General features: G+C 45.0%; 1 protein-coding gene across 1 annotated transcript in view; it reads left to right on the top strand.

Moving 5' to 3' along the window:
• The window catches only part of OSBP (oxysterol binding protein), a 353,464-nt gene that overhangs the window by 177,860 nt on the left and 153,369 nt on the right, over window positions 1-22,235 (top strand). The window contains exons 5-7 of the mRNA XM_069227875.1: window positions 224-326; window positions 2,538-2,592; window positions 13,519-13,650. Of these exons, the coding sequence (XP_069083976.1) occupies window positions 224-326; window positions 2,538-2,592; window positions 13,519-13,650 (290 nt within the window). The remainder of the gene's footprint in view (window positions 1-223; window positions 327-2,537; window positions 2,593-13,518; window positions 13,651-22,235) is intronic.

The following is a 22,235-nucleotide window of genomic DNA, read 5'->3' as shown; positions in this document are numbered from 1 at the left end:
GGGCCACACTGCCTATAGTTCTTTGATGATCTGAGGGTTGAGCTGAGTAACCCACAAGAACGGTGGACAACCTGCAGTTGTGAGGGCGCCATTCTGCCTTACTTGGGTGCCTCTTTGGTACTAAACCTATTCTTTGTCTTGAGCCCCTTGTTGCCTGACTTTGAACATTTCCGAAGGGCTCCGCTGATGCATGTCTGCTAACATACATGGTTTACATTCTCAGATTCATTTGGACCAGGAAAAGGAGATCTGAGTGATGAGGATGACGAGAATGAGTTCTTCGATGCTCCAGAGATTATTACCACGCCAGAGAGTTTAGGGCACAAGTGAGTACCTATTACTAAGAAATGTGCTTTATCTTTAAACTAGAGGGACGATGGTTAAAACTACACATTCATCAGTGAATATTCATTAAGATGACATGCCTCCTTACACTGTTTGTTGCCCTCAGAGTGATACTCAGGTATGCTTCTCACATTGTATTTAAGAAGCCTCTTTTGCCTGGAGTCCTCGGCTCTGACCATGGTTCCGTGTGCACTCCATCTGCACAGGGCCTGATCTAGATTTCGGCAGAGGGGTTACTTTATCACAATGGTGATGGATATCCTGTCTGCCGAAATCTAAATCCCGCAGGAAACAATGGGATTTAGATTTTGGCGAACAGGATATCGGTCACCGTTGTGACGTAGTAACCCCTCCGCCGAAATCTAAATCAAGGCCAGAGTTGGGGAAGGAAGATAACAGGGTTATAAACATGTATTGACTCAATACTGAAAAATTTTCGGTGGCCTCAATGTGTTTATTTCGACAGTGTCATTAACTGTAATTTTTTTTTTTTTTTTTTTTTTTACTAGTAAACGGGGTCTTTGGATGGACAATAGCTTCTTAAGGTGTCTACTTGATGATTTTTCTAGGCAGTGTTGACAATCCAAAAATGTAAATTCTGTAAGGATGTTGGGTAAAGAAAAAAAGAGGTCCCAGCATTTGTCATACATTTTCATTTCCTTCAAGTATAACGCACACGTCATCAGTTTAATCCCGTAATGCTTCTTGACTTATTAGAACATTGGAAGTTGGCAGCTCCATTGAAAACAATGGAGTGCTGCGGGCTTTTACTGGCCGGTAAAAGCCTGCAGCGCCAACATTCCAATGGGCTTTGTTCACAGCAGCAGCTGTGAACAAAGCCTCATGGAGCCCGAGGGGATTCTAATCCCCTCGGGCTCCGTGAGCAATTAGTTTTTTTTAAGAGCACATTCTGCCCTGAGTGGCAGAATGTTCTAATAGCCTTAGAACCCGCCATAGCGGGCTCTATCGGCTATTAAAGGCCCTTCGGCTCGGGCATTTAACTCGGGAGCGGGCCTTTAATAGCCGGTAGAGCCCGCTACGGCGGGTTCTAAGGCTATATTAACACTTCCATCATAAGCTGCGATTTTCTACAGGCATGTCCTGGTGCCCTCAAAATGGAAAAACAAGCACCTCAGCATATCTGCTGTAAATAGGGCGGACATTCTTGAGGTACTTACACTGATGGACCCAAGTCCGTCAGACCATTGAGAAAAGGTTCCTGCATCTTAGAGCCAGTAGGTCTCCTTTGGCAGAACCATGATTGGTTTCCTGACTCTATATACGGGGGACCTTCAGTTTCTCAGATAGGCTACTCTGCCACACTGGTGGCAAGTACTATGTCTGCCGAACTGTCAATGAGTCCCTTACATCAGCTGCTTGTTTGCCAAACCCTTTATAAACTCATGACCTTTTAATTTCCATTCTCAAAATTTGTAAGGTACTCCTCCCAGATTGAACTCTCCTCATAACAATGTCCGTAAGTATTAGCAGGCGTTGCTACAGTTTGACTTCCCCGAAGAATAATAGCTCAAGAAGGCTTTGAATTCCTAGGATTAGGACAGCATTATGTTATAATCCTCCCTAAACAATAAAGGGTTTAGAAGATAAGAACCGTAATAAGCCGATTTGAACTTCACGGGCATTTTAAATATTTCTGGTATATTTACTATGTTTTCTACTTAGCCGCTTGTGTCCCTGTCTTCAAATGATGAACTTACAGCCTCACTGACTCAAGGATGTTTCGTGCTTTAGCATCTTTTAGTTGCTGGTGAGCACAATTCAGAATTTGGAATAACTGTTCTCAGCAAATGTGATCAAGGTATTGGGTGTTTATTGAGGGAATCTATTATTTTCTACATTTTCAGTTTCCTAATGGCAATTTTTCATGTTTGCTGCTCTGTACTAGCTAAAAAGATAATTTGTTTTTTGTACTAGTCATTGTCTACAATAAGGACCGAATCATATAATTTATCCCTTGGAGTTCATTTGGTTGATACAAACATAATTCCTACTATGAAAAATTGAAGCAAACTGCCCTTTTTGAAAGAAAATGCACCCTCACCTCTTTCATTCTACAGACTAAATTTGTGTTAAGTGTCTTTGAACAATTTTCGTAATAAACATTCATGTTTCTTTGGAACATCTAGTTTGATTTTGAATTTCTTCTCTTTTCCCACCTCTCAAAATCATAGGCGCACGGGCAGCAACCTCAGCTCCACTAGCACAGAATTCAGTGTGGAAGACCAGGTACGTGTAATTTGTAAGCCTCCATCCTGCGCCTGAAATGGTTTAAGTGCACCGTTATATTTGTTTTCTTAGTTTTAAGAGTAACTTCTCACATGCTAAGGTAAAGCAGCAACTTGCATTGAGTGGCTAATATGGAACCATTGCTTCTAGGTCTAGATCACATCCATTCTCCTTAGAAATAACCCCCAAAACGTGTATTTTGCAAATTAATCTGGGCATGGCTTGCGCTGTCATTTTTCCTGCATCCTAGGCTTTGCTGAAAGGCTTTGTTGCTGGAATAATTGCTAGTTGAAGAGGTAGCCTTAAAGGAAAGCTATGGTACCTTTCTGTAATTAAGATGGACCATTAACACTGTGAGTCTTGGTTAAAAAATAAATTAAAATACTTTAATTACTTTGAAATTCACAGCTGACGCAAAGAACTTTCAGACTATTTTTTTCTTCTTCTTTTTTTCTTCTTATATTTTTTCCCCTCAGCATGCGCTTTGAGTGGCATGGTAATACAATTATTGTTAAATATTGAACACCAGAAATTTGTAAATTTGTTTAAAACCGGAAAATAAATAAAAATAAACGTGCTTAAGTCTATAAATGTATTTGGACTTCTGAAATAATCAGGTAAGTGTAAAAGTACACTCAAAGTAAAGTGATCGGTTAGCCTCAAACTAATGAATAACCAGGTAATAGAAGTTGCAGTTGCATCTCATGGATATGGAAGTGTTTGCCATGTAATAATGATTACAAAAACATACATTAGTAATTTGGATGTTGGTTATAGAAATAATCCAAGGGTAACTTTAGGAAAAAACATGGACATTTATTAATGGAAAAAACGGATTTAGTGATCAGCAATCTTCTCCATCAGGGACTGTGAAGATAATTTATAGCACAATTAACCAACTGTGTCTTGGGTAATTTGTAAAGAGTCGTAGAAACAAGTGCCTGGCATACCAAACAACATTTAAGCTAGGTGCCACTGAGAAAGCAAGTTTAAGGTTTTTGTCAATCAGTGGGTGAAGACATCTTAGGGCAGCACCACTTTCACTTTAGTCTGCACCTACAAACATGGCCTGTTGCAATGGATGAACCCTCCATCAGTCTTAGGTTTTAGTTTTTAGTTGTGAAAAATTCTGCTTGCAAATCTCAAGTAATGCATTAAAGCCTACAAGCAGGCTATTTTTTTGAAGTGCAGACAAATGTACTGAAACCTTTTTGGGACTGACTCTGGTAGAATCTACTGCTACATCAGAAAACAAAGTCAGCTCAGATAGGTCACATATATTACTTAAAAAGGGGTTAGTGAGGGCAATTCATACCCTTGCTAAATTTTCATGAATTTGATATTCTTCACTCATGTTCATTTCCAGGAAAAATAAAATGTGCTTGTACCAGTTACCTTCAGTAACAGTTCTGACACCCATAATCACAGAGAAAGAGTGATCAATTTTATAGGATTGTTGATTTTACTAGGCCATACATATTAAATGGCTTGACAGTGGAAAAGATTTGCATCCTACCTAAAGCTACTTGAAAATTGGAAATTATATTGATCACCTAGTTTTCTTGAGTGTTTACCATGGGCACAGGGGAGGTGGGGGCAGTGAGGGATGGCGGTGAAGTGCTTCTGAGATACGTTTTCTAGATTTCTTTTCCAGAACACAACCTGGACATGGGTTTTCTAGACACTCTTAAAGCAAGGACTGGGTCAGTGTGCTATCTTGAGACACAAGACGGGATGGACGCAACAACTCAGTAACCCTCTTAGCATTACTTTGGTTAGGATGTTTTTTAGGTAATGATCAGTGCTGCAACATCTCCATTGGATAGATAGTGGAACCCAAACTCCCTTAAATCATAGAAAGGCATGCTCAAGATCACTAGGAATCCAGGAGTACATTGTCAAGATTAATTTAAAATCTAAATCTTATCCTAGTGCATTCAATATGAATAATAATTATTACAAAAACATGCAAAATAGTGGTAAAAGTACTAATCAGGAGGGTAAATGATAAATAATATTGTAACATATATCAGTCTATCCAACCCCACCTTCCTCTTGGTTAACTAAGCTAAACATAGCACCAGAAATGGCCTACTTAGAGTTTCAGGAATGATTCACACCTACACACCTCTTTTAAACAATAAAACCATTGTTCACCGCCCCCCACACACGTTTTGCCTGATATCTGATGCTAACTTGACTGTGTGTGTGCTGAGATGCTGTTAACCAGGCCGCAGCACATGTGTTCTTTCCCTAAAACTGTACCATCGCTTCCTTAATTGGCACACCTCTCGCACACAGCTAAATCCCTTGTAAAAGGTACCAGTGGTAGCAAGGACCCTGTGACCAGAGAGGGTATCTAAGGACTGCAGCTTGTATTATGGCACACTAAGGGATCCCTCACCAAACACATGCACACTGCTATTGCAGATTGTGTATGTTGGCGTAGGCAAAAAGGTAAAGTCGACATAGCACCCCTCCCTGGGTGCCATGCCTATAAACACTAGCTGTGGCATAGATAAGGCACCCCTATAGCAGGCCTTATAGCCCTAAGGCAGGGTGCACTGTACCACAAGTGAGGAAATAGCTGCATGAACATTGTGCCCCTACAGTGTCTAAGTCCATTCTTAGACATTGTAAGTGCAGTGAAGCTATATTGAGTACATGGGCTGGGGGTTTATCACTACAAACTCCAGAGCTCCGTGATGGCTTTACGGAATACTAAGTACTCTTCAGCTCATTAAACTTCTCAGCTCATTAAACCCACGCTGATGCCAGTGTTGGATTTATTACAAAATGCACACAGAGAGCATCTTACAGCTCACCCCTAAAATTCGACAAACTCTCTAGTGTGTGACTGAACGGTCTCAGCCAGCCTGCCACCGCCAGACAGGTTTCTGAGCTTTCGTGCTCTCAGAGACAAAGCCTGCTCTGGGTGGAGGTACTTCATACCTTCCCCTTGCAGGAACATCAGTGCTTAGAGGTGAGCCTCAAAGGCAGCTGCCCTTTGTTATGCTGACTCAAGGAACTCCAGCCAGTGGAGATGCCCACCCCGTGGACCAAGACCCAGTTTTGGCGGCAGGTTCGGTGGGAAAATTAGTAAAGAAGAGAAGGGTGTCCACCTCAGCTGGAATCACCCCAAGGGTACCAAAAGCTGAAGTGAACGCCTCACTTCAGAATCCTCCATCTTGTCTTGGGGGATGATAGCCAATAAGGATAGGAATGTGTCACCCTCCCCAAAGGGAGTGGGCACAGGAAGGGTGTAGTCACCATCGGGGTCAGTTGCCATTGGCTGGTGCCCTCCGACCTCTGTAACGTCCCTAAATCTAGTACTTAGGGGCACCCCTGAACCTTCTTGTTCAGATTCCTGGCAACTTAAAGGAGGAGTGAAGAGCTGCACCAGCAGTGAAGACTCCAGATCTCAACTGCATTGGGCCCCAGCCCTGCCTGCCTGTCTGCATCTTCAAGACTCCTGCTACAAAAGACTACTCATCCTGCGGGCCCAGCGACCTCTACAAACCCTCAGAGGACTGCCTGCCTTCCCTTAAGGCCAAGAACTCCAGAGGATAGCGTCCCTGTCCACAAAGAAACCTCTAGTAAGGACTCCAGTTCCCTCTGGAACTGTGAGTCCTGCCCACTCGGCACACAATGCCCACGGCCCAAGTTCAGATGGCCCACCGGTCCAGAGAAGGTCTCCCTGCGATTCCTACCTCGAACCCACCATGGGTTGACTCCTCCTGACCAACACGACAACACCTGCAGCCTTATTCCAGATGCCCCCCCTGACCGCGACTGGCTCCGGTGTAGATTTCCCGACGTCAAAATGTACCCCTGCACCCTTGGGGCTCAGCTGATGGTCCACCGACGTCTAGTTGCATCCCAACTTACCTGCCCAGCCACTGGTCCACTCCATTCAACTCCCTGGATCAAGCCTGCAGCCTCTTTTGTGAAACCAGAGATCCTCATTGAATTGAATTGGGCACCCAACGCTGTGTACCACCCTGCACGTAGCCGCCCTCGTGCAGCTGAGGTTGTATGTGTGATGCTGACCTGTGGGCCCTCAGGTGCTGATCTAATCCCCCTGGTACTTACCTGCAAACGGTTTCTTTCGAAGTGCCCCCAGTCTCCATTGGTTTCCAATGGGCACCCAAAACCACCTTTGACCTCGTCCCCCTGTATTGCAGGTGGTACACTTTGGGTGTCCCTTGAACCTTGCCCTCTGGACACTTAAACCCCCGAAGACTGGGACAGTAAGTTGAGTACTTGCCTGTAAAATGTGCTTGTGCTTTCCTCCCATAGGACTGCATTGCCTTCAATAATTTTTGCACTGTCTACTTTAGTTATTGAAAAGTATTGCCTAACTATGCATATATTCATTGTCTATTTACAACCAGATTGCATTTGATACTTGAAAGTGATACATTCTTGAAACCGTACTTATCTGTTCTAAAATAAAAGTAACTAAGTATATTTTTTCTATACATAAACATTGGACTGGCGTTAGTCATTGAGTGTGTGCCTTATTTCTTGACTGTGTGTGTACAACAAATGCTTAGCACCACTCTCTGATAAGCCTAACTGCTCGCCCACACTACAACAAAAGAGAGCTTTCGTATTATCTACTTTGACTTCTGGGGAACCACTGGACTCTGTGCACACCATACCTCACTTTGATATAGTATGTACAGAGCCAGGTTCCTAAAATTTGCATCTGCCATTCTTGTATGCATGCTGGCAGTTAAACCCGCAGAGTGAAGGCTGGGTGTGCCTTCCGAATAGCCTTCAGCAAAAGAAGGTGAATGCAGCTCAGTCCCTGATACGAAGTTCCTCTCTATCTCACTACACTCTGCTATTAGTTTATATATTGTATCTGATAATTGTTGAGTATTTTCAGAATAAATAATTAATAGCCCTGGCAGCCTTTCACTTGCTTGCATTCTGTGAAACCTTGCCTATTGTTTTAAGGCGATAAACAAGGACTGAAGTAATCAAGTTATATGAAACCTTACTAATGATTTAAAAACGATCTATGTTCAATCCATTCAGGAAAACATGAATGTATTCAATGAGACTTAATTATCACAGTACATTAAAAAGTACATAAATGTGCATTTATATTTGAAACCTATACCTAAATAAACAGTGCATATAATTTGAGAAGAGAGATACCTAACAATTAATTTCCCTCAGAACAATCATGTTCTGTTGCCATACCTCTGTTATAACATCTAAGCAGATCTCACCATGTTGAAAACTGTTCTAAGCAAAGCTACCAGAGAACTCAATAAAACTTTTATAAACTACGCTTGGCATCCTCTTGAGTTCTAGTTTACATTTTTCAATACCCTCAACCAACAGTAGCAAAATGGTTATTCTGATGCATACTTCTAACAGCAGATTCCTCGCCTTTAGAATATTCTCAGGAGTAAAACTGCATCCAGAGAATTCTTCAACAGTCCTCTCTTCCTTCAATAGCCGGTGTCATGTGGCTCCATGGTAACTATACTACCCCGGAAGTAATGGAGGAGAGTCTCATATAATTGATAACCCTGCCCCATGATATAATTTCCTTTCTTTCCACTTCCTTTAAATAGGATCCAGAGTTATTCTCTTTGTCAGTCCTAGTCCTAGTCTTCCAAACTATGTCAAGACAGCATGCCAAGGAAGATCTCGCCACAAAATGACACTATTCAAACTGTGCCAAGGCTGTAGGAAACAAAGCTTTGTGATGGCCCCACATGGCTTGTGTTTGTGGTGCTTGAGCTCCGACCACACCTATGCCATGAAGAAAGTGTACCTTCGTGCACCTGAAGGCAATTGAACGGGCAGGCAAAACTCAACTTTGGCAAGGATAAGAAAAGGTTGTGGTCCAAAGTCGTCACTCTCCAAGTCACATGGCCTTTCATGATCCTGGTTGAGATTCCAATCCTGTTTGAAATCCCACTTTTCCACTTGAAGTCTTCAGCGTGTCGAAATTGAAAACATGTCATAAGTGGAAAAAGACCAAGCAGGACTCAACCCTGAGCCGTCACTTTAAGTTTGGTGAGAAGTTGCAAGGACGTCATTCAAAGGGTTCTTTTGAACCCAGCATCTAATAATTCTCATCTAGTTTCCTCAACTGGTTCCAACAAGCACTTAATTCCCTGGCTAGTTTACCCCACAGTAAATAGCCTTCAAAGAGGCTATTCTGCAAAGTTTCCAGATGGTTCAGGTTCTCTCTAGCTCACTCTTGAGCAGGGTCCTGCAGCTGTTATTCTGCTGGCAGGCCCTACCCAAATGCCCTGACTAACCCCCTGGGGACCCATTACAAGGCCTGTACTAACACCAGTCCAGACTTTAACTCCAGCTCCCAGGCCATGCAGGTTCCTTCCCTGCCAGTGCCAACTCTGCTGGCACTAGATCTGGACCCAATATTGATGCCGTCCTCTGACCACTGAGCCAACATTAGCCCGCACCAGGACTATGTTGCGCTACAAATTTTCTAAAGTGCAACTGATGATTGTGTGGCCAGATTCTCATACTCTTTTCCTCACCAGCAATACTACCAGAAGCTAAGGGCCTTTTTTTTACTCTGATTTTGATGCAGTTCAGGCCATGGCTAATGTTTCTTATGACACTGATGATGATTTCGAGGTAGACTACCAGTTCTGTGTAACTACACTGACGAAGGACAGTATTTAGGCTTGTAGAATTCCAAAAAGAGCTAGACTCTCCAATAGGGCAACCAATTTAAGAAAGTGCCTCTTTTGCAGCAGTAGTGCAGAGGGCTGAAGAAGTGTTGGAGTTACAGTTGTTTACACTTAAAAGTAAGACCAATTTGTTGAGTGATATTCATGAACCAGGCCCAACTTCACCTGAACCCCGTTGCACTTTAACACAGTCCTCACTCTAGTGGTCACTTGGTGTAACCATATTTGGTCCCTGTGGCCAGGTAACCCAAGCCAGCCCCTGTGGCTCCTATTTTTGACAAAACAACCTAAACCTGAAAGCCTGGCCGTACCGGCCTCAACGAGTAAAGTCAAAACAAATGCTATCCTAGCGAACATCCCAGCAAAGGAGTCTGAACATATTGATGTTTTTGGCAAGAGAAGATTTCACTCAGCTAGCTTATTCCTGTATTCCCTGAATGCAGTGTGTCTTTTAAGCAGGTATACTCAACACCTTATGGGGAATGACTAGTGAGATCTTGCCAGCCACCACAGAAGACCTCAGTGTCTTGCTGGCCAAATTATCCAAGATGCACAGGGTCCAGCGAAGTACATTTTGCTTACTGATCTGAATACCACAGACTGTAGGCTGTACATTTGGCACTAGTGTCATAATTAGATAGCATGCCTCGATGCAATCCACCAGGTTTTCTGGAGATGTCCAGCCTTCCCAATGGATATGCCCTTTAATGGCTCAAAACTGGAGAAAAAGTGGGTTTGGTGCTCAAAATGATTTTAAGACCATCTCACCATAGCAGAATTGTGCTTTTTTAACCCCTGCCAGACTATTTCACCAGCAGTATAGGCAATAGAAGTGCTACTCAAGATGCATTGTTTACTTGTAGCATTAGCCTTCTGAACCTGTGGCACAACAGACTCAGTCATTATCAGTGCACAGGGCATAGTGGCAGCCGAGGCTTTTGGCATCCGCAGGGAAAGTATTCTTCCAACTCCTTCTCCCCTGTTGCAGCGGCTTCCAAGCCACTTTGTGCTGCCCTCACAAACCCCCAACCATCTGTTAGAGGTCAAGATAGAAAATTTTCCATCAAGGCTGAAAATCCATCTTGTCAGACAAATGGGTTTTGCAAATTGTCTGCAAGGGCTACCATCATATTGGTTCTTCCACACCTCGTCTTCACACCACCACAGAGTATTTTGGAAAACCACCCTATACTTTTGATACAAAAAGTCTCCTGCTGGACAAAGGTTTGATTGATGGTGTGCACGACTCGGAGAAGGGCAAGGCCTGCTGTTTGTGTTACTTCCTCATGCCAAAGAAAGACAGCGGCTTAAAGCCTTTATTGGACCTGCGGACATTGAATGTCTTTGTGAAGAAAGGCAAAGCGGAGTGCTCACTCTGGCCTGTATCCTTTCTACTGTATTCATGAAAACTGAATGGTTTCCTGCAGTCCCACAGATATTACCTGCCGTACAGAGTGGGCTTCTAAGTTGCCTGTGGTCTTACCTCTTCTCCTCATGTGTCCACAGAAGTCATGACAGTGATCTCAGCCCATCTTCGGAGGGCCAGGATACATGTATTCCCTTTGGTTGATGACTGACTGCTCAATGCAGGCTTGCAGCAGTCAGTCGCAGACCACCTCGGACAACATCATTCTATCTCCTGAGGATTCTCTAGCATGAGACAAAGTCCCACCTAAGATCTGCATAGAGGATGCCCTTCATAGGATCTGACCTGGACACAGTGGTGTTCAAATCCTTTCTACCTTTGTAGCGCATGAGACATTCAGGATGTGATCCTGGCACTACTGGCTCTATCCTGAGTGTCTTTGAGGATGGTTCTGAAACTTCTAGGGCTCCTAGCTCGTCCCAAATGGTGGGTGGCACATGCAGGGCCTCGTCTATGGTGCCAGACAAGCACCTGCCCGATTGTCAGCAAGTGCTTAACCTTCCCCCACCAAGTCAATGTTAGCAACAGATGAGTCATTGCAGGGATTGGAAGGTAGAGGTAAGTGACCTATTGTCATGGACAAAGAGCCAGCTCCTTGTCATTCTTCTGGAGATTGGGGTTATGCGTCTGGCTCTGAAAGACTTCCTGCCATCCATGAAGGGGAGGTTGGTTCAGGTCAAGATGGACAACATCACAGCCATATGATGATGTAACAAGCAATATGGGCTCTTGAATCCTGAGCCAGGAGGCCCTACACCTTTGGAGGGGAAAGGACTAGCAAATACTTTGTTAGTCTACCATCTTGTGAGATCCTTGGAATCCGGCGCAGAGCTGAGCAAGCTTTGGCTTGTGGACAGTGTCATCTAGCTATATCTGTTCTCCCCATTGGTAAGCATGCATTGTCAAAGTTTCTGGGAACTGGACTTTCTTCCAAGCATGTAATTGGAAGATGTATTTAGTCTGAAATGGGATACAGGGTTACTTTCCTTACCACCACTCCTTTCTCGAGCTCAGAGGAAATTCAGGGCATACCAGACTAAAGTCATTTTAATAGTCTTTGACTGGGCCTGGAGATTGTGGTATCCAGAGTCTGAGGTTGTTCTCCACCCTGGCTACTCCGTTGGGAAGACCTCCTTTCTCAGCAACAGGGGAGAGTCCTGCCCCTACACCTCCTTAACCTATGCCTTTATGTGTGGAGATTGAACAGCTAAAGTTGATTTTCCGACTTGTTGCATGTCCTTTGTGCAGCTAGATGCCTGTCAAATGTGTCAGTCTATGCTGGTAGAAGTGTGTGGCCTGCTCTAGGGTCCACAATAGTGATTCCCTGCAGTCCAAACATTCTGATGTGTTAGTTTGTGTTGGTGTTTGCCCAGCAAGAATTGCCCTTCAGGCCGTATTGTGTTTGCCTCATCAACCTGCTCTTTTTTGCCACCCCACCTTGCCCATAAGTTGCTTATTATACCACAATAGGATTTAAATCTGATTTTGACATTTACTACGTGAGCTGTTGCACAGCTACTCTCTGTGACTCCTGACACCTAAAACTGCCTCCCTGATTTCCATTATATCAGCACGCCATGTTGTGACCTACAGTCACTTCCAGGTCAACCTCCATACACCCACACTCTTTCCAGAAAACTTGGTCCAATGGACTTGGATAGCCTTTCTGCTCACGGTACTTCAGCCAGTCAGTCAGTCAGACAGTCACTGTGCTTATGTTCTATGCTCAACCACATCCTTCGAAAAGCAAAAGGAGGTAAGAGGTAGAGCTTCTATTTTGACTGCACAAAAGATCAAGTGGATGATCACCTCTTTGTAGGTTCGTCTGGATGAAAGAAAGGGAAGAGTGTGCAAAAGAGGACTCTACCAAGGCCCATTATCCTCTGCATTAAAATCTATTCACACTGGCTTAGAAGCAACCCCCAGAAGGCCCCTTTGGCTCATTCTACGAGAGCCAAAGCTGCTACTTACCACAGCATTGTTGAGGGGGATGTTGGTTCTGGAAATCTTCCAGTCTGTGATGTGGCTGTCAGTTCACACGTTCACAAAGCACTAACCATGTCTTATGTGAGGTCCATTTTGTTTGCTTGGTCCTACAAGATTTTCTGATCGGAGTCTGCTCCTCAGACTCTCCAGCATTGGGAAGTGTTGCTGTTGTATCTGTTGTAAAGTTAAGGACACTGTGGTAAGTAGGATCTAATAGAGATACATTCTGTAATGCTCTTTCTGATGGATACTATGATCATTCTTTCCTGCAGGCGAGATTCAACTCTGTCACAACTATTCATTCCATTGTGAAAGTGGTTAACTATTTCATTTTCAACAGAGCACAATATGAGGGCGCTGATCCTGTCTAGTTTTAAAACAGTCTTGCTCTGGATAATGTAACAGCCTTTGAGCACCTTAATTTCGCAAGATATTATTTTCATTGCGTTTGTTTTTGATAAAATGGCTGACTATAGAGCTGCCCACTGCTGCCTGTAGAGTGGTAAGAGAAATTAGGCAGGCCAGGAATACTGGAAGACTCCTCTTGGATCACATTCAGAAGGTTTGTTTAAAGCTGGTCTGCATTGTGAGAAGCTTGTCGGTAATGAGTTCCATAAAACATCAAAAACTGTATTAGAAAGCAATCTGAAATGAGTTGCTTGTAGTGGAAGTAGATTAGTTCTTGTAAGAACTGCAGAGCTTGAGGAAACTAAAGGGGAGATAGAAGACATGGGCTTACAAACGGGTGTTTAAATGCCAGTAGTTAGCGTGAGCATCTATATAAAAACATATTAAATATATTAATCATCCACTCTCCTTCCACAGTTCAAACCCCTTCAAGATGATATGAAGAAAGAGAAGCGGACCCGGATCCCTCAAAAGCCAAATTACAGTTTGAATCTATGGAGCATAATGAAGAACTGCATTGGCAAGGAGCTATCCAAGATCCCTATGCCGGTGAGACATTGCTTTGTGACACACATTTGAGAGATGCATGAAAAGAATTCCCATTCGAACAGGATTACTTCCTTCAAAATTTCAAGGGGAGCCCCTAAGTTAGTAGCAGTTAGAATTACAGTGCCTCAATGTCTCGGTCAATATTTGGTTCCATACATGCAGATAAAGTTTTTCATCATCCATAGTACAAATGGTCTAGACCTATGTATGTGTTTATCTGGTTTAATCATTCTCATACATGTAGAGAATTCTACAGACGAGGTACATCTGTAGTGGCTTCAATTGCGGAGTGTGCAATGGTCAATTTATATGTTGTGGGTGTTCACATGCCGTGTTTTAGCATTTCTCGCAGTACAACATTTTCTGACAAGCTTCTTCATTCTATTTTCCTGCATACCTTCAGGTCTTGTCTTAGACCTAAAGTCTTGTGGGTTTGCAGAAGATTGATGTGCTTCTCCAGCCTTTTCCCATGGTTTTTCAGGAGAACTTAAGGTTGAAAATCATCCACTTGTTTTATATGTTTCCTTTTTTCTTTAAAAGGCATATGGTTGAGGGTGTGATGTAGGGGCAAGTAACGTTTCCTACAAGAAGGGTATGTTTTTCCTGCTTTTGCTTTTGCTGTTAATTTTAGTGAACTATGGTAAAGCTGGGCAGGGTTCCATAAGTATATGTAATGCTTATGTTTTCACATCTAGCCTTGTCATTAATTCCTTTACCGGGGCAAAGCAGGTATTTAAATTATCCTATTCTAGGCAAAGAGGGGAAATGTGGATAGTGGAAACAGTTGATGGTTCAGGGCTGTTTATGATGAGTTATATTTGGCCATCAAGTAAAACAGCCTGTTTTTGGGATATGGCTGAGGTGTGTGTGTGATGCATTTGCTTTAGAGTTTCTGAGGTAGGCAGTTGTTGCGATGCCGTGAAAATCTACCTTGTTGCCTTGATAACGCACTTAGCAATGTAAGCCTTTCATTGTTTCTCTTGGCAACTCTGTAAGCAGCCATTATGACCTTGTTGTGAGCACTTTGTTGGCTTTTGTCTGTGATCTGTGGCATTATAACTAACTGTGTCACACTATTTTGGGTGAATCTGATTTAAGCTTTTGATTTCACCATTTTGAGTGGGCCAGTCTGTCTGTTTATTTGAATATATTGCATTGTCCTTTTTCTGGCGGTTACACAGGCTCTACTTTGTTGAGAGAGTTCACGGGCACCCTGTGCTAGCAAATTACCGACCAGAGTAATGATCAAAAGAACACTACTCTGTGTTGGAATGAAACAAGGTTTTCATTGCTTTAGTAAACCTCAAAAGATTTGGCTGGCGTTCTATTACAAAAGTATTGTAAGTAAGACTATTCCAGTGAAAGATTATTGTGACCAAAAAAAGACAACCACCCAATCTGACTTGATTTACTTTAAGAACCTGAAGAAATATGATGTTGGGATCTAAGCTCTCACTGGGGGTGATAGCATTTGAAGAGTGGCATGATAGTTGTCAGATTTGGAATGTATTATTTTATGCACCAAGCAGGGGTTTTTGAAATTCACCATCTGCTATATAGACAACCAGCCTAAGAAAGCAAGGGTGGGGGTCATGTGATTGTCTTGGCAAACCAGTAATTAACTTCAGCTACTGAGTTATGTACTAGTTGCAAGGAACAAAGTTAACAGTCCAGAATATCTAGATAGGAAGCATTCCAATAACCTAGTTCAGTGGTTCTTAACCTTTTTACTTCTGTGGGACCCCATTTAATCACTATTGCAAACCAAGAACCCCCACTGAATCCGTTTTTTAATCTGGGGACCCCCAATGAGTCATTACTGGAAGCCAGGGACCCCAGCCTAAGCATTTGTGTAGACGTGAGCTACATAGAAATACACAAAAAACGGAAACAGATAATGAAATATTTTATGTAATTCACAAACCAATATTTTAAAAAGTCAAACTTTTAATGGGAAAGATGGAGCTTCTCTGAATTCAGTTGAGGCCACTTGTAAGGAAATGCCTCCTTGGCATGGTTGCCCCCTGACTTTTTGCCTTTGCTGATGCTATGTTTACAATTGAAAGTGTGCTGAGGCCTGCTAACCAGGCCCCAGCACCAGTGTTCTTTCCCTAACCTGTACTTTTGTATCCACAATTGGCAGACCCTGGCATCCAGATAAGTCCCTTGTAACTGGTACTTCTAGTACCAAGGGCCCTGATGCCAAGGAAGGTCTCTAAGGGCTGCAGCATGTCTTATGCCACCCTGGAGACCTCTCACTCAGCACAGACACACTGCTTGCCAGCTTGTGTGTGCTAGTGAGGACAAAACGAGTAAGTCGACATGGCACTCCCCTCAGGGTGCCATGCCAGCCTCTCACTGCCTATGCAGTATAGGTAAGACACCCCTCTAGCAGGCCTTACAGCCCTAAGGCAGGGTGCACTATACCATAGGTGAGGGTACCAGTGCATGAGCATGGTACCCCTACAGTGTCTAAACAAAACCTTAGACATTGTAAGTGCAGGGTAGCCATAAGAGTATATGGTCTGGGAGTCTGTCAGACACGAACTCCACAGCACCATAATGGCTACACTGAAAACTGGGAAGTTTGGTATCAAACTTCTCAGCACAATAAATGCACACTGATGCCAGTGTACATTTTATTGTAAAATACACCACAGAGGGCACCTTAGAGGTGCCCCCTGAAACTTAACCGACTATCTCTGTAGGCTGACTAGTTCCAGCAGCCTGCCACACTAGAGACATGTTGCTGGCCCCATGGGGAGAGTGCCTTTGTCACTCTGAGGCCAGTAACAAAGCCTGCACTGGGTGGAGATGCTAACACCTCCCCCAGGCAGGAGCTGTGACACCTGGCGGTGAGCCTCAAAGGCTCACCCCTTTGTCACAGCCCAGCAGGGCACTCCAGCTTAGTGGAGTTGCCCGCCCCCTCCGGCCACGGCCCCCACTTTGGCGGCAAGGCTGGAGGGAACAAAGAAAGCAACAAGGAGGAGTCACTGGCCAGTCAGGACAGCCCCTAAGGTGTCCTGAGCTGAAGTGACTCTAACTTTTAGAAATCCTCCATCTTGCAGATGGAGGATTCCCCCAATAGGGTTAGGATTGTGACCCCCTCCCCTTGGGAGGAGGCACAAAGAGGGTGTACCCACCCTCAGGGCTAGTAGCCATTGGCTACTAACCCCCCAGACCTAAACACGCCCTTAAATTTAGTATTTAAGGGCTACCCTGAACCCTAGAAAATTAGATTCCTGCAACTACAAGAAGAAGGACTGCCTAGCTGAAAAACCCCTGCAGAGGAAGACCAGAAGACGACAACTGCCTTGGCTCCAGAAACTCACCGGCCTGTCTCCTGCCTTCCAAAGATCCTGCTCCAGCGACGCCTTCCAAAGGGACCAGCGACCTCGACATCCTCTGAGGACTGCCCCTGCTTCGAAAAGACAAGAAACTCCCGAGGACAGCGGACCTGCTCCAAGAAAAGCTGCAACTTTGTTTCCAGCAGCTTTGAAAGAACCCTGCAAGCTCCCCGCAAGAAGCGTGAGACTTGCAACACTGCACCCGGCGACCCCGACTCGGCTGGTGGAGATCCAACACCTCAGGAGGGACCCCAGGACTACTCTGATACTGTGAGTACCAAAACCTGTCCCCCCTGAGCCCCCACAGCGCCGCCTGCAGAGGGAATCCCGAGGCTTCCCCTGACCGCGACTCTTTGAATCCAAAGTCCCGACGCCTGGGAGAGACCCTGCACCCGCAGCCCCCAGGACCTGAAGGACCGGACTTTCACTGGAGAAGTGACCCCCAGGAGTCCCTCTCCCTTGCCCAAGTGGAGGTTTCCCCGAGGAATCCCCCCCTTGCCTGCCTGCAGCGCTGAAGAGATCCCGAGATCTCTCATAGACTAACATTGCGAACCCGACGCCTGTTTCTACACTGCACCCGGCCGCCCCCGCGCTGCTGAGGGTGAAATTTCTGTGTGGGCTTGTGTCCCCCCCGGTGCCCTACAAAACCCCCCTGGTCTGCCCTCCGAAGACGCAGGTACTTACCTGCAAGCAGACCGGAACCGGGGCACCCCCTTCTCTCCATTCTAGCCTATGTGTTTTGGGCACCACTTTGGACTCTGCACCTGACCGGCCCTGAGCTGCTGGTGTGGTGACTTTGGGGTTGCTCTGAACCCCCAACGGTGGGCTACCTTGGACCAAGAACTGAACCCTGTAAGTGTCTTACTTACCTGGTAAAACTAACCAAAACTTACCTCCCCTAGGAACTGTGAAAATTGCACTGTGTCCACTTTTAAAACAGCTATTTGTCAATAACTTGAAAAGTATACATGCAATTTTTATGATTTAAAGTTCCTAAAGTACTTACCTGCAATACCTTTCAAATGAGATATTACATGTAGAATTTGAACCTGTGGTTCTTAAAATAAACTAAGAAAAGATATTTTTCTATACAAAAACCTATTGGCTGGATTTGTCTCTGAGTGTGTGTACCTCATTTATTGTCTATGTGTATGTACAACAAATGCTTAACACTACTCCTTGGATAAGCCTACTGCTCGACCACACTACCACAAAATAGAGCATTAGTATTATCTCTTTTTACCACTATTTTACCTCTAAGGGGAACCCTTGGACTTTGTGCATGCTATTCCTTACTTTGAAATAGCACATACAGAGCCAACTTCCTACACCACTCATTAGCCATTGTATGTTCTATTTGATGCACTTGTACTGCTACCCCTAATCAATCTGAGAATATTAACTTGTTAGCCTACAATTTCAAATTCAAGGCGGTGCTAAGGCTAGAAATCTACCTCACTGTACACTCCCGGCACAGCCCTCCTTCCCAGCTGCGACAGGCAAGGCCCAGGGGGACATCAGGTATGCTCTAGCTGTTCCAATATTCTATTCCCAGTTACCGCTTCAAAGAACACAGGTGCACGAGGGCGACAAGTGTTCAGCTGCAGCTTTGCCCAAGTATCACAAAGAGAGCCTTGGCCTACAGTATGCCCTTCAGGCAGATCAGTCACTTGTGGGCAAATGAAGACTGCTCCTCATGGCCTCAGCAAGTGTCCCGTTGTGGGCACATCAACACTCCCCCGTATCATTCACCACTAACAGGGAAAATTCACAGCTGTGGGCTCACAGTCAATTCACTTCATTCTCAGTCATATAGCCGCACGGCATGGCCACCCAGCTCCACACAGCAGTGCTCATGAGCCATAGACATTTGGCTTTCTCCACAGCAGATTGGCAGCCATTGGTGCTTTCATTCAGCCAGGCCCTGCACCAGTCGTGTCCCCCTGCGACCCCCTCACCCCTCCGGGTCCAGGCACACAAGATTATCCCAGGGGCCCCACGTCGCCTGGGAGCTTGATCGCCAGAGTGGCCTGCCCCAGCCTTTGGAGTTGCCTCTACTTTGCCACCGCCTCTCCATGGGATCCCCCAGCCAGTGGGCCTCACAGACTGTGGTGCTGTCCTGCCACAGGGCGCCCCGTCAAGGATTCCTCCTATGCAAACCTCAAGCCTCTGGTTGCCGCATCATACACACAGGCCTCTGCAGCACAGTCATGTAGTGACGCTGGTGTGTGTGGGCTGGTTGTCTCCCCCGATCAGTCGGGCTGTGCTACCACAGTCTGAGGAGCTCCACACTTTTGTCGGGCCACTGTGTTAATAATGCAGTGCCCTGTAAACACACAGCCTCAATGTCTCTGTGGGCTACTTGCCACCCTTCCTCTTTTGTCCTCCATGTTTCTGACTTTGCGGTCCAGCCATCTCGTGGGCCTGCACGGCCTGCAGATATACTCTGCCATGTCTGCTCCATTGTTACGCTGCGGCTCGAAAGCGACTCAAAGCTGTCCCCCCCCCCCCCTCCAAATCACATCGAAAAGGATGTTTTTCTTTCTTTTCTTTTTTTATTTTTTTTAAATCTGCAGGCAGGCTAATAAACACATTTTTTTGCCGGGCCGGCAGAGCTACACTAAAGTGTGGGCATCTTGCCTCAGGCTCTCTGGCGCCAACAGTGGGAAGAGCCTTGATTAAATCTGTTCACCTTCGCCAAGAGCGAGCAATGTCAGCAGTTTTGCGCAGTCCAGTTTCCAAGGCAGCACTTGCTTGGAGACGCTTTTGGTCTCTAGTGGAATTCAGGCCGCTTGTACGCCTTTTCGCCCATACCACTCCTGACTAGAGTTCTCAAGAAGATCAGGAATGACCAGGCCCAGGTAATCCTTGGGTTGGGCAAGGAGAGTCTGGTATTTCAAGCTGCCGAGCATGTCCATCGATCCATCGATGCGACTGCCCCTTTAGGAGGACCTTCTGTCACAGCAGGAGGGGAGGTTTCTTCACCCGAGCCGGGTCACTCCCTGCGTTCATTCGTGAAGATTGAGGGGCTGCAGTTGACAGGTTTTGACCTTCCTCCTAAGTATGTAACATCATCTTGGCAACTAGGCGCCCCTCCAGCAAAACGTTATACCCATGTCGTTGGAAGAAATTTGTAGCATGATGCACGAACAAGTCTGTTGATCCCCTTTTTGAGGTTCTATTGTTCAGTCTTTCCCTTGCCCAACAGGGCTCTGCTTGGGGCACTCTTAAGGGCTATTTATGTGCTATTTCTGGCTTTTTGCGATTGCCTGATCAACCCTCCTTGTTCAAGTCTCCTATTGTACATAGGTTCCCCAAAGGTCCTACTCACCTCTTCCCTCCATCCCCTTTCATTATGCCCCAGTGGGATTTTAATTTGGTTCTGACCTTTTTGATGTGTGCTCCTTTCAAGCCTCTTTACAACTGTCCCCTCATTCTTCTCACATTGAAAACAGCCTTTCTTGTAGCAGAGTGAGTGAGCCCTAGGCTTTATCATCCAAGCTGCCCTACATTTCTATTCATCCTGACAAAAGTGGTGCTTCACACTGGGCCTCTTTTGTGCCCAAAGTGGTCACGCCTTTTCATGTAGGCGGAATAGGAGATACTCCACCGCCTAAACCCAAAAAGAGTATTGACATTCCACCTTGATCAAACAAAAGAATTCTGGGTGGATGACTAACTTTTCGTGGGGTGTGGGGTTCGAAGACAGGTTTGGCTGTGCATAAGCGGACCATCCCAAGATGTGTCGTACTTTTCATTTAGATCTGCTACGCACTGACCTAAAATCTATCCCCCTGAGGGGTTGCGCGCTCATTCGACCAAAGCTAAAGCTGCAACCATTGTGTTAGCACGTAGAGTTCCGGTCCTGGACACCTGTCATGCAGCAATCCGTAGGGATGGGCACTTTGCCTGTTTTGTCCTGCAGGACTTTCCCGTTTGAAATTTGTTTGCAGACCCACCTCTGGGGATGGTTTTGCTTGGGTATCTATTCAGAGGTTAGGAATCTGCAACTAGAAGTCTCTATCAGATGGACAAGTTACTTTGGTGACGCCTTATCTGGTAGATTCTATATTTAGCTGCAGATTCCTACCGACCCACCCATCCTTCCTGCTCTGCGAATGAATTTCTAGGGGCAGGGACTTCCCATTCAAGGTCTTAGTTTTGACACACCAGTGGTCAGTGTTATGCATGGCTCCAACCTTCTGGCATGGAAAGTCGTGAAAAGAAAATGGCACCAGCAAGCCTGGGTAGCACCTATATACATACTGCGGCATCATTCCCGGCATGGACACTGCCAAATCCAGACACGGAAGTGTTCAGTACCACCTACCGGCGCGCAGGGTTACTGCTCACGAAAAATCTTCCAGATCCAGTCTCATGCCTGGGGAGAATTCAGAGGTAAGAAATCTGCAACTAGATACAGTCTCTACCAGGTAAGGCGTTACCAAAGCTAAGTAACTTGTCTTTTATTTTCAAAAGCAGTATAAGTTTGGGCCAAGATTTGTCTGCTACCAGATATCCTTTTCACTGCTTAGGAATGATCGAGCATGGTGCATATTAAATAATTTGAGGCAAGGATAAAGTTTAAAGATTTATATTCTCTATGGAGGTACAGTGTGTATAAGGTCAAAAAAGTATGACCGTTTAGTGTAGGAAGCACATGTGACCCACAAACGTACCTCTACGTTGGGAAAATGAACGCAGATTGAACAGGGTGTATTTGCTTATCCAGGTTACTGAAATAAAAGTGAACGTGCTCATCCACAGAGTTCCTATTGCACTTTTCTCTGATAAGCAGACTGAGAAAAGGCATTGATTGTCTCAATGCATCCAAAGTGTTTGAGACAAAAAACACCTGCACTGGTGTGGTGCAAGCCTGATGGAACAATTAACATGCACTTAAATTATGCCTTGGCTTAATCTCTGTCCAGTCTCACCCTTTACAATGGCTATTGAAGATTACCAGTTTAGACTTGGACCAAATGAGTTGGCTCCAGCCCTACTGTTGTTCCGGAGGCCAACAGTAAGGCTCTTGGGAAGGAAGGAATGTGTGACTGTTTTCTCATTTTATTAGAGAACCCCAAAGGGATGGGGATGAGAAGGAGGAGAACGCATATTTACACAGTATGCCAAGGTAACCCGTTGGCTCTCGATTTATCTTGGAAGGAGAAAAATAGCAGGTGATAATAGACTGAGAAAATAGGTGAATCATTTTAGATAAGGAAACACATACTGTTC

The sequence above is a fragment of the Pleurodeles waltl genome, chromosome 4_1 (assembly GCF_031143425.1).
Source record: "Pleurodeles waltl isolate 20211129_DDA chromosome 4_1, aPleWal1.hap1.20221129, whole genome shotgun sequence".
In the NCBI taxonomy this organism is placed as follows: domain Eukaryota; kingdom Metazoa; phylum Chordata; class Amphibia; order Caudata; family Salamandridae; genus Pleurodeles; species Pleurodeles waltl.
This window is presented reverse-complemented; position numbering and strand designations above follow the sequence as displayed.